The sequence below is a fragment of the Lytechinus variegatus genome, chromosome 5 (assembly GCF_018143015.1).
Source record: "Lytechinus variegatus isolate NC3 chromosome 5, Lvar_3.0, whole genome shotgun sequence".
Lineage (NCBI taxonomy): Eukaryota > Metazoa > Echinodermata > Echinoidea > Temnopleuroida > Toxopneustidae > Lytechinus > Lytechinus variegatus.
In genome coordinates, this window is record NC_054744.1 from 45,874,826 (window position 1) to 45,887,908 (window position 13,083).

General features: G+C 35.0%; 1 protein-coding gene across 5 annotated transcripts in view; it reads right to left on the reverse strand.

The window, feature by feature from the left end:
* The window catches only part of LOC121416280 (stAR-related lipid transfer protein 6-like), a 40,299-nt gene that overhangs the window by 22,722 nt on the left and 4,494 nt on the right, over positions 1-13,083 (reverse strand). For 2 of the 5 annotated variants that reach the window (XM_041609811.1, XM_041609812.1), the window contains exon 2: positions 7,068-7,188. In XM_041609811.1, the coding sequence (XP_041465745.1) occupies positions 7,068-7,175 (108 nt within the window). In that variant the 5' untranslated portion in view covers positions 7,176-7,188. Of the gene's footprint in view, positions 1-7,067; positions 7,189-7,904; positions 8,069-13,083 lie in introns of those variants that run through there. The other 3 variants (XM_041609813.1, XM_041609810.1, XM_041609814.1) reach the window with 3 other exon arrangements.

A 13,083-nucleotide genomic window follows, 5' to 3' on the forward strand; every position in this document is an offset into this window, starting at 1 on the left:
ATCCTACTTGGTATTTTCTCATGAAATACATATGTAATGCTTTAGATACCCTGAACAACAAGCTACTATCATTTACCATATATAATATTCTTTGATTGATCAGTGTCTTTGCTACATGATATATGTATATATACACCTAATTAAAATAAATCCCCCTTCAGGGAAAACTTCAAGCCACATTGGAAATGGAAGAGATTACGTTTATTGCGACTGGAGAGTATCTTGATTTGCAGTATCTCTTCGTCAATGTATACAAATTAAGCGAAAATATATCTAAGGAAATTTCATGGTATTTGAAAAAATATATATATTTTAGCGTTAATCCTTGTTGATATGCAAGTGGATCTGAAGTTGGGGATAAACATAATTACTTGCTTTGCCAAAATTGCAAATAGATAGACAGAGTCCTATATGCCTATTAGTGTTTATATTTATGTGTATATTTTTTTAATCATTAAAAAAGATTAGTGATGTTGAAAGGACGGATGCAGTCGGTCTTATAATGAAGTCATGGTAGCGGAGAACATGCGATAGACCTGTTACAACCAGTAATGTTGCAATGACGCTTTATTTCACACCGACGCATAATGTCACACCACCGCATAATATTGCAGAGTATGACATTATATATTGACTAACGCATAATGTCGCAGATTGTGACATTATGCCTTAACTATCCAAAGCATAATACGTCACAGCTAACGCGTAATTTAACAGTGATATCCATTTAAGGAATTTGTATTTACTCGCGACATAGGTAGGTCTGCCACATCCATAGTTACAAGTAACAATGTAAAATGTCTATTCTATTTTGCTAAACCAATGTACGTATTGAGCTACATAAATAGACCTCTCATCGATTGTAAATTCTTACAAACTGGAAAGGATTGTCGGGTAGAACCTTCTTTCTTTGACTTTGAAGACCACTTTCCTCCCCACTATCAATCAATCCAACTCTGCATAGCTATGATGCTAATTTGGCAAGCCGGTGTAAATAGCGATTACAAGTAAATATACAAAGAAATATTAAAGCTCGCACTTCACACTTTCAGTATTTCTTTTGTAAGGTGCTCAAACTATTCATTATAACAAAAACAGCTTTGAATGTCCCATTCTAAGTTCTAAATATAATTAAATTTAGATGGCGTTTCAACGGCTGGTCCATGATCCTATTTTGAAACAAATTTACTAATTTTCTGAGAATGTGAATTAAAAGTATCTTTTTATTTCAGGTTCAAATTACCTTTAGAATGCTTTTTTTTTAATTTTGGTGTAAAGGTAAAATTTTTTACCGTAGCCCATTGTATTATTACCATGACGTCATTCCTACTATTACTATACTATTCACAAAGTATTATAGTAATAAGGATAGTAGAATAGTCACATTGAACATAAGTTTCCGTATGATGCTCCGATATTCACATCTAATTTTACTTCGATTAATTCCAAAATCTGTCGCAGACCAATCGAGAGGGGCGTTGTGTATCATGATAATAAAGGGCACCAGCCCTAGATCTGTCCCTGCTACAACGTTACACACACACATTTTCAAAATTACGTTCCACCACGCATCTTGGGACAAATACCGATTGGAGACATATTTTTATGAAGTTATCTGACATTCGGATTTTATAACTGAATAACACTACGAAATTACGTTAGAGCCATGTGACAGCGTTAGAAATTTGCAGCGACACGATGCGTCAGAACACGTGACGTTATGTGATGGAAAGTTTTGGCTTTATGCGTTGGCAGTGACATTATGCACTAGATGGTCAACGCATAATGTCAAACTCTTCGACATTATGCGTTGGTTGAGACATTATTTTTCGCTGCGACATTACCGGTTGTAACAGGGCCTTGGAGCACAATTTCCAATAGCATGTAAACAAGGTTAATGTCTATAAAGGGGGTTTCCGTTTAAATGAGCAAGGCGGTTAAGATTATTCTTGGTAATCAGCTTTCGCTTGTCGTAACTTCATGAACTATACAAGAAAAATTATTTTCAAGGAAATTAATCAATCGAAAAGCCACACCATTTCCTTCATTATATTTATCATAACCTGATTTCCTTCTTGCTGTGTGGAAGTCAAATCGATGTGGGATTCAATATTGGATAGAAACATTTATTTCCAATTTGTCTAATGTCAATACGTCCAATTGCCAACTGGCCTACTTTCATTTGGTCTACCATCAGTTCGCCCACTCACCACGTGGTCCATTTCGTCTAATTACTAGTTGGTCCAATAGCCATTTCGTCCACATACCACTTAGTCTAATTAAAGTAAAGTAGTACTTGTGCAAAAAGAATGAAAATTAAATGGGTATTAGACTAACTGGTTATTACTAGACGAAATGGTAATAGACGAACTGGTGATTAGACGAAGTGATGATTGGACCAAATGGTTATTGGACTAAATAGTTGTTAGACAAAATGTTGATGGACGGAATGGCATAAGACTAAATGAAGGTAGACCATGTGGTGACTGGACGAGTTGGCAGTGGACGAATTGGCAATTTACCGATAGAAATGGTAATGTGCCACATACTCGCCACTATAATATTTTATTGTTTGTTTGTAAATAGTGTTTGTTCTTTGTCCTTTTCTCTGTAATCAAAATCATTAAACTCATACAGAACAATCCAAGAATCTTAATTTACCTTTTTTTCATTCAAATACTCAGAATATCACAAAAATGCAATATTCATTATGAACTACCTAATATTTACAACTAAGCAAAATAACAACAATCCTTATTTAGCAAATTAAAAGAGGGAGATACTTAATCTTATTACTTCAAAACAATTCCCAAAATACCTCTTTCCTTCCTTTCCTTCGCATTACCACTATCCCATTTCCGAAATAATTCAAATATTTTGAATGTCATAATTTCGTTATTTCAAGTGTCTTGTTTGCCTGATTTTTCTTTATCTGTTCAAATCGTGTTATTTTCAGTTTGGAATACTCCTTCAAACAAAATAAACACCCAACCACACCATAATATATACCACCCAACCCCACCAAACCACTCCATAACAAATACCACCACTGTCACATATTTAACCACCCTTCTCATTTGGGTATCGACTCGGTTTTATTCGGTTCTTCCGCTTGTCACACATATCCCCTCACACCGGCTCACACACAACCCTAACACACTTACACACCCCTCTCGCGCACACCCTAACATTCTCATACACTCACACTCTCATTAGATAGATTAGATAGGGTTTATTATACAACTCCCAAGAACGCTCTTTAATCTGATCACATATCGGATCACATGATATTCATACTAAACTGCACTATGACGTCATACCAAATGCACTATCATGCACTCTGACGTCAGATTGCAATATAGTGCATTTTGGATGTAATAGTGCAATTTGCTGAATATCATGTGATCCGATTTGGACCAATCAGATAACAAAACATTTTTGGGAGTTGTGTAATGTTTAGCCCTGCATGCACGCGCTTACGTGCATTATTTGTATTATGCAGCCATGGAACTCAAGAATATCTGAGGGGATGTGAGTGAGTGAGTGAGTGAGTGAGTAGGAGGGAGGGAGGGAGGGAGGGGGACTAGACTGAAAGAACGGGGATAGTTGATCTAGTAAATCGCACTTGGCTTAATTTTATATGCACACATAATCTTCCCCAACATCATTTACCCATGCGGGATTGAAAAAAATTGTTGATAGAGAGACAGTTTTCTAAAGTAACTGCATATTAATTTGATGACATTTAACCCCTGAAATTACATTTTGGGGGGTTTCGCGCATTATAGCCTGCAAAGTGATTATGTCCAAACATGCACGCGCAGAGTAGGGTCAACTGCTTTTGAAAATGAGACTGTTAAGGTCCCAAAATTTATCAACTGATATATCTTACCATATTTTTTAACATAGGTCGGCAATGTGGATATAAGTTTTTATAAACTTTTGAATCAATATTTCTTTTTGACGGGAAAGTATAAGTTGTATGCTCTTTAGAAAACGGAAATTTCCTTCATACATTAAATTCACCCCCCCCCCCCACCTCTCATAATATTCATCTAGAACCTTTCACCCTCTCCTCCAGTTATCTGGGGGGGGTTCTTTAAAAAGAGGCAAAATTGAATATTTACGGTGTTTATGTGGTAAGTTTTATAAGGCTCCACGCCTTTGCAGTTCAGGCCAGTTTCATAAAGCTTGATTATAGTAATTTTGCAAAGATATATTTTAGAAACTACCATGGGAATACTACCATGAATATTAGTATCTTTAAAACAAAAACAGACCCTGTTGTTTTGACTACATTTTCATACCTCCGTTACTTACAAATCGCTAATTATTGAATTAGGGATTATCACAACGGGGTGTGGAATATTTGGAAAATGTTTTGTAACCATGGGCCTAACCTTTTTTATTCGTCTATCAATAAAATACATTTATTTTCCTTCTCTATTCTTTGCCGTTTAGAAGACAGACCCCTTGCTTTGATGCTGTATGAAGTTTTACATGTCTGCAATCAACTAAATATCTCTCACACCACTAGAGTTGTCATGTAAGAGATCACCCGAGGCAGGGTCGCGGGAAGACTAAAGGAACTCACATCTAAGGGAACCGCGAACAATTGGATAAATTATTGTCCTCATTTCCGCGCTATTTGAATTCAGTAAGTGCCCGATGAGGTTACATGCTTCAAATTTGATTTCTTAAAATGAAAGGATGAGAGGGTTCCGTGCCCTTCTTCTATATGTAATTCAATTGAATATTCATAACGCCTGTTCAGATAACGAAGTTATCATTTTGAGTTATAATACTACAACCAGGATATTAGATAAGTTAGATAAAGGCATGGAAGATAGACCAAATACCCAGTTCTTTAGATTGGTTTATGTTTATTATTATCAAGCTGTACGAGCTGATTCATATTGCTCATTCCTTTACTTCCATTCTCAATGACATCATGAAAAAGGCCTGATGTAGGCCTACCGAAGAAATTCAGGAGACCCAAATCCAAAATATAGTAGCAAATTAATGAAAAACACTTTTGAAAAATGCAAGGTACCGTATGAATTTCCATATCCCACGCATGTTTGATGCCGATAGTTTTGAAGTAGAAACTGAATTGATTCTAATTTCCCCACCCATTTTTCTTGAATTAAAAGACGAAGATGACAAAGTCTGAATACATGAAGGGTTAGCATGTCCAAAATTATTATTTTATTGAGTTTTGTGATTTGTTATTGTTGATATTTCATTCCATTTCATTCGTTTATGTCCATTTTCAACAATTACAGTTTCTTCTGTACATTCCTCTGTACATGTTGACATATATAAATAACAAAACATATTTCAAATATTCCTGTACAGAAAATTATATTAAAGATTATTACAAATCAGCTTGGAAATGGAGGAGGCTGCTAAAAAGCGGAGCTTGTAGAGTGCAGCCTCCTAATAAATATTCTTGCAGTTGTTTAGCATATAAAAAAAATAAGGTACCAACTTGAGCATGACCAGTTGAATTAAAAAGAAAAATTGGAAACAAAAATAGAAAAGGAAATAAGAAAAAGAGAGATTAAAGGTCTTTAGAATCCAGCCCCAGCACTCACAGACGGACCTCACCGATCAACAGGAATATTTTACAGTTCTAAAGAATTAAATATGACATATCCGATTGCTTCACACATGGAGGTAGAAAGTTCTACCTCCATGCATCACATAACGAAAATTCGAAACGCAAGTATATTGCAACCTAGATAGGCCTAGATATGAACATAGATGTAAGGGCGATGTCTGAAAAGAGTAGATAGGTTGTATGGTGAACTATCGGATTGTCACTTATCACCTCTCCATGAAAACCTCTCCATGAAGGACTACCGATGACGAGATAGTCGCTCATCGAACGGATTATTCTAATCAAATATAATTCTTATGATGAAGCCTATATCGATTATATCTTTATCATGAAAATCAAAAATGCGTGCGCGAAGCGCGAACCAAAAATATTTGATATTCCGATATGGAAAGGGTCAGTATAATGGACCAAGTGAGGACTAGACGAACTTGTATTATACTAACTAGCATTAGACAATTAGACCAAACAAAAATTAGACCAAGTGAAGATTAGCCCAACTAGGCATTAGACCAAATGTCTATTAGACCAATTAGCTAATAGACCGAGTGGTCATTAGACCAATTGCCCATTAGACGGAGTGGTCATTAGACTAATTGGCTATTAGACCAAGTGACCATGAGATCAAATGAGAATTGGACTAAGTGAGTTTAGCCCGAAGGTTGTTAGCCCATGTGAAGATTAGTGTGATATAAGTGATATTAAACCAACCGTCAGTAAACCATAGGTATGGGTGAAGTGATATTCATTCTTATCAGTAGATGGCGACCTGCGGTTTTGATGCATGTCGTGGTATAGGGCATCTTGGACTTCGAGTTTAGAGTGTTGTCGATAGCTGTCTTGCTTTTTTTTGTGGGTAGGGTCATTATTTTAATTATTACTGATATCGATGAAAGTAAAAATGAAAACAAAACAATCCCCTTCCACAATATTCATGAGGGCTTGCATTTGTTCGGAGGGACGACGTCCTATCAATTCAATTCATCACTTAACAAGGGCAGATCTATGTTTTTTTCAGAAAGCATTTTGTTTACAGGAAATATTTGGCAAGCAAAAAAAAAGAGAAAAAAGGCTCTTAATTTCCAACCAAAATTTATGTCACTTCGTTCCAGGTTAAATTTGACGAGTGGATATATATATTTATTGTTGGCCTCTCAAGGGGGGGGGGGGCGGGGCCGAATGTGCCCCACCTCCGCCATTGCTCGCAAAAGTTTTGGTTTTATCAAATTATTTGAATATAAATTATACTGAACTCTCATGTTTATTATATACCACTTAAAAGGTTTGTTGAAATACATACCAACTAATTGCTGGATTTTCTAGTTCATTTTGCATGCTTTAATAAAACCAACTGAAGGTTGATCGGTATTTTAACCAACTTAAAGATTGGTTTGACTGAGAATGAAAGCAAGATCTTCTATAAAATGATCGTATTTAATGAACTCACCGTTGTTTTGCTCACTTTCCAGTCTGTCTTATCACTGTGCATTTCTTCGACCACGATTTTGGCTTCATTAACGCGCTGTATGTATTCACCATACTGAAGAGTTGTCATGATGTATCAACAACTGGAAAGAATAAAAATAATTTTTAAAAATGACAATAGAAAGAAATTGAGAGTGAGGTCCCGAAAACTTGTTTATTTGATCAAAAAGGTATAGTTCATCAATAATGTCGCATCGTCTCTCTTCACTTGTCATCAATTTAATTTCTCTTAATGTTTATTTATTAATCTCTGAACTTAATTCATTCTCCGTAATCATCCAATATTTTTTTTTATTCATATTAAATATTACGTTTATTTCTTTTTGTATTAGTCGAATAGTCGAATAATGTTAAGTATATAATAAAAATATATGCCTCAACCCAAAAAGATGAAAAAAAAATTGATGTCACATGGACTTCATCGCATTTTTGGTCTCCTTCATTTAGTCTAATGCCAATCCGCCCATCAACATTTCGTCTAACAACCATTTGGTCCAATAGCCATTTAGTAGTATGCAGTAAAAGTAGTCATGGTAGTAGTAGTTTCAGTAGTAATTGTAGTAGCAGAATTTTCAGTGGTGCTTTATTAGTAACATTAGCAATAATATATATATTTTTTTGAAAAGTTGATTCTGAATCAAACGGCTTGCAGTTTTACTTTACGACCCGTTACGTCGCAATGTAATTTCAAGGTCATTGAATAATTTTATCATAGAGAAAAGACTTCATGATAAATTACAACTGTTGCACGCCAATCATGAAAGGTCATTGATTAGTAGTACTTATCATAATATCTTACCAAAATTCAGCTTCGTTGTACCTGATTTAATATGATAATGATCCTGACAATAAGATTGAAACGCATTCATTCCACAATAAGAAATCGTTCGTAATATAATCACTAATCAATAAAAAAATCACAACTCAGTACAGCTCATAATGTGGATTTGCTGTGATATTTTGTAAGGAAAGCGTGTTCTGTGTTTAGTTTGGGGTTTTATTTGCACTCCAAGGCCGTTCCTATGTAGTAAACTAACAATGTTACGTAATTCGTACACAAAATGATCTATCAATAAGTACGAAACTGGAAACGTCTTGGCAAACTTACCAATTATTGTTTGAAAATGCGTTTTTGTGAGTAGGCTATGTACTGCTGTCGGTTTCTGGTAGATGAAATTTATTTTCTTTTTTCTCCCTCCCCATCTCTCTATCTCGCTTGCTCTCTCTGTCGCCCCCCCCCCCCCCCCCCCGTCTCTCACCCCCTCGCACTTACACCTTTTATATTGATCGGTATAACTTAATATTTTGGAGAATGAAAAATCATCTATATCATGTATATAAAATGTTCTATTGTTTATAACAAAGGGATGAATAGAAGAACTCAACTTAGCAATATTCAAGATGAAATCTCATGTCGTGGGCGCAGATAGATTTAAGTCAGGGTGTTTGTCATCATTCATAGAAAACGAAAAAATAGAAAATTTTCATTATACATAAATGTTAGAAATGTGTTTATTAACTTAAGAAAAAACAACATTATTCAAAAATCGACCCAACAATTTTAATTTCTAGTTTTCATGAATAATAGAGTATATTTTCTGGTTACCTTAGGAAAAGATGAGTTGCTATTGTTCATGAATGATGTAAGAATTACTTTTATTCATATGAGTGATTAAATATAAATGGCTGAATCGGGGCTGAATGTTATTTGAATATAGATAAACTAATGTTTATCATAATGATTTTGCCTACAAAAGTTCTTCAAGTATTTTCACTTTTTTATCTTATGAGTTCAACTTTACTCATATTACGCTGTTACAAATACAGCTATTGATTCATCCAGTCAAACTTCTATTGTTTACACCATTGCTAAGTTTGAGAGCATAACATCGCAATATGCATAATAGAAGCGACAAACCCTTGTTTGTTTTAGGATTACAAGGGGTTCTAATCTACAATGCCATCATGATGACAATGCCAACAAAATATATGTGTTCATCAAAGTAGTAGTACCCTCATAGTGGTGTTTTATTTAGTTATTCACCTTTGATTTTCTCGTTCACAAAGTATAAAGTTCATTTTGCTGCTGCTGCTGCTGTTGTTGTTTTGTTGTTGTTTTGGTCTAGTGTTAGGGGGTTTGGTTTATTAAATCATTTGGTTATAATCTTTCTCCAGCAAGTGTTTTCTTTTCCTTTTGCATGCTGTGTTTAGATTTGTCCATTTTGCAGTAAACTATGAACCAATACAGGCGATAAATAATAATGTTTTTTTTTATAATTCCCCAACAGCAAATTGCTTTACTCTGTCAATGTTAAGACACCACAAATGCTTGTAAGTAATCAATAAGAAGACTGATAATATTGTTTCCCATCCAAGGGACCTCGATATTGAAACCCCTAAAGTTCATTGGACATCGATTATGATCATAAATCTCCCTTTTATGAGGCATTACTTCACCATAGAATTCATCTTTAGTATTTTTATGTAAATGTATATAAACATCTACTTAACACATATTATTTATCAATAACTTGGTGACTTAGTAGATAATAGAAATAAGACCGCATCTTTTCCTCCCTGTGGGCACTGTATTTATAATAAGTGCCCCTCAAACACAAGTCCTCATTCTAAACTTGCGTTCACTAAATAGGCTTTCATAGTTTCATTGTTTAAAAAGAAAATAGGTTAAAGACGTGAACATAAAATGTATGACAAAGCATATTTCTCTGAAATTGTGCCATGATTATGTTTATATTATATAAACATAATGGTCCCTTGGAGATAACACACTTTTTTCTCTTCACCGTTTCTCGTATTTTTCTTTAACCTAGACGCTTGCAAAAGACGGTACACCAAGGGCCCTGCCTGGTATTGATTTTGATACCAAATGTTTGATTTAACCATAAAGTCAAACATTCCGAAAGTGACCACAGCATATGTTATCTCGGTCAATAATTCAAGATTGAAATCAAAGAAAATGGTGCCTGTCTTCCGTCTCTGTCGTCTGTAAGTGCTTGCATTCGAAAAGTTGTGACGTATGCTATATTTTTATCATATTCCTTCCCATTACTCTACATCATACTCATAGCTGAAGGCTTTTCTCCTATTATAGGGCATATATATTTCTTTTATTAAATATGATGACCCATGTTAGGAAGAACAGCTTCATGAAATCAACCATTTGGGGTATGCAATGTATTGGAGAACAGAAATTATGAAAAGGAACAAAATGTACAAATTAGTTTTAGATGTAGTAAAAAAAAAAAAAACATAAGTAGCAGTACTAGTAGTATTGTAATCACTGGTGTATTTCGGGTTGGGACACTGAACCCCAGACACACACACACACGAAGAAAAGTTCTACGACAAGAAACAAGAAAATGAAAAAGAAAATAATAATGGTTGTAAGGCATGGGATAAATTATATCATTTTCTGAATAGTATGCCAAAATATATCACAAAGTAATTTTTATTTTTTTTCGGTTTCTTCGAAAGGTTAAAATTTCCGCTAGGTCGCGTCTTCTCAGAAAATTCGTCCCATGTGCCACGTTCGGCCCCCTCAATCTATTTAGCTTAGTAGTAGTATTAGTATTAGAAGTAGTAGTAGTAGTAGTAGTAGTAGTAGTAGTAGTAGTAGTAGTATAGTAGTAGTATAGTAGTAGTAGCAGTCAGTGTTGTAGTGCCTTGATGCTCGGCCTTGGCCTTAAGGCGCCTTAAGGCCTATTTTTTCAAAGCCTTGGCCTTGAACATTCAAGCCTTGGCCTTGAGAGGGCCTTGGCCTTGGCCTTGAGGATTTTGAGCCTTGAAATTTCAAGGCATTTTCAAGGCTTTTTCAAGGCATTTTGTATTTTGTACTTTCATTTGTTTTATAAAAGTAATTATAAATGTTTCAATTGTTCTGTACATCTAATGACACTAAATACTACCAGTCAGCAGCAGCAGAAGCAGTAAGTGTACTTAGCAGTGCCATCAATTGCAATTATCATCACATAATTATGTAACAAAGAGAAGTGATGAAAATTAATATCATTTATTGGTAATATGATGTAATCATGACTAATAAGGATAATGACAATATCAATAATAATTATGATTAGGATTATAGTCAGTGGCGTAACTACAGGGGGGCATGGGGGCACGTGCCCCCCCCCCCCCAATCGGCTGACTAAAAAAAAGGAGGAAAAGAGGGAGAAAGGAAGAGAAACGTAGTGGGAAAGAAGACATTAATGTTCATTATAATGTTATAATTATGTTATGTTACATTACATAAGAAACATTTTGTTCATATAAATGAAACATAATTGGCTCAGGGCATATATGTCTTCATTGTTCCTGGTGCTCCCATTGTCTGTTTACCGAGATATATAATCCTGTTATACTAAAACCTCCCGTTTTCAAGTCAATATACACCAAACTACCAAATATATTTCCTCGCACTTCGAGTTATTCTTTTACATACAAGATTATGCTTCTTTTTCATGAATACTTTAAGTAATTGTCCCATTTTAAGGTCTTAATATAAAACATTTCCTGTCCATGCTTACGTTCGCAGTAGTGGATTGGTGAAAGATGTCTGCTCTCCATCAATTCCTAGAATGAGTCCTTAAAATGTCCCTTTTTCTGTTTTCTGATCTGAATATCAAAAATTTTCAGCTCGCGCTTCGCGCTCGCATCATTTGGTTAGTGAACTACGTAAGGTCTTCTTGAATTCCTACAAACAAGCCTTAAAATGCCCCTCTTCAGGTCTGAATCTCCTAAATTTTCAGCTTGTGCTTCGCGCTCGCAAGATTTGATTAGTGAGATGGGTATGTTAATCATGATTACCGTGCTTTATGTGCATGTTTAGATGTAATTCTAACAAAATCAGCAAGCGCTTACTGGCACTCTCATTAAATGACTATGGTGAGATGTGTATAATCTTAATAGATAAAAGATTCCTAAAATATAGTCCTTAAAATCTTCCTGTTTGGGGTCAATATTTACAAAAATTTCAGTTCGCGCTTCGCGCTCGCATTATTTAGCGAGACAGGTATGTATCATGATTACAAAAGATTGATTGTAATGTCCCTTTTAGGTTCTGAATATCAAAAATTTTAAGCTCGCGCTTCGCGCTCGCATTATTTGACTAGTGAGATACATGTCCGTTTATTGGCACTGTCCTTATAAAAATATCTCTATTAGGTCAGTATACCTGGCAACTGGGCGCGCTTCGCGAGCTCGCTAGGCAGTTCCAAGTTTGTGCTGGTGCCCCCCAATGCCGTGACCTACAGTACGCCACTGATTATAGTGATTTTATGACAGGAATAATTCTGACACATCTGACTGCAATTTTGACAACAATTTTCATACTTTAAAAATAGCTTACTCTAAAGAATGATAACAAGGTTGATTTCTATTTCATTTCATTTCTTATTACATCTTATTACAACATCTCGCAAGGATGTCCTTTTAACAGTGATTAGCACCATAATTGACCCAAAATCGAGTTTTACAACTTCAAAATTGATTTTTTTTTCCAAAACCACTTGCTCGCTATGCTTTCTATAGCGGGAAATTAAAGCCTAAATCAAAATATCTGTCTTATCAATTAGAAATCACTTAAAAAAGCTTTGCTGAACTGCACCAAAATTCTCATTTTGACTTATATTGTAAGTGCATTTTTGGCTTTGACCTCCCCCCCCCCAAAAAAAAAAATACATTCTGCCTCCCCTGTACCAGGTAGAGGAGAAAGACATATGTTGAGAATGGGCATGCCAGGATCAGATCACCTTGGTAATAATAATTATTGCAATGTGAATCGCCTAGAACAATAATTAAATGTTTTTATGTCTAAATCTACATGATCTATCATGAAATTATTTTCGTTTTAAATGTACAAGGGTCAAAAATTTTGCTCGCTCACACCTTTTATACATTTGGTCCTGTGTGTCATGTATGCCGCCTAAGCATTGTTGTCTATTTTTTTTTCCATATATCGT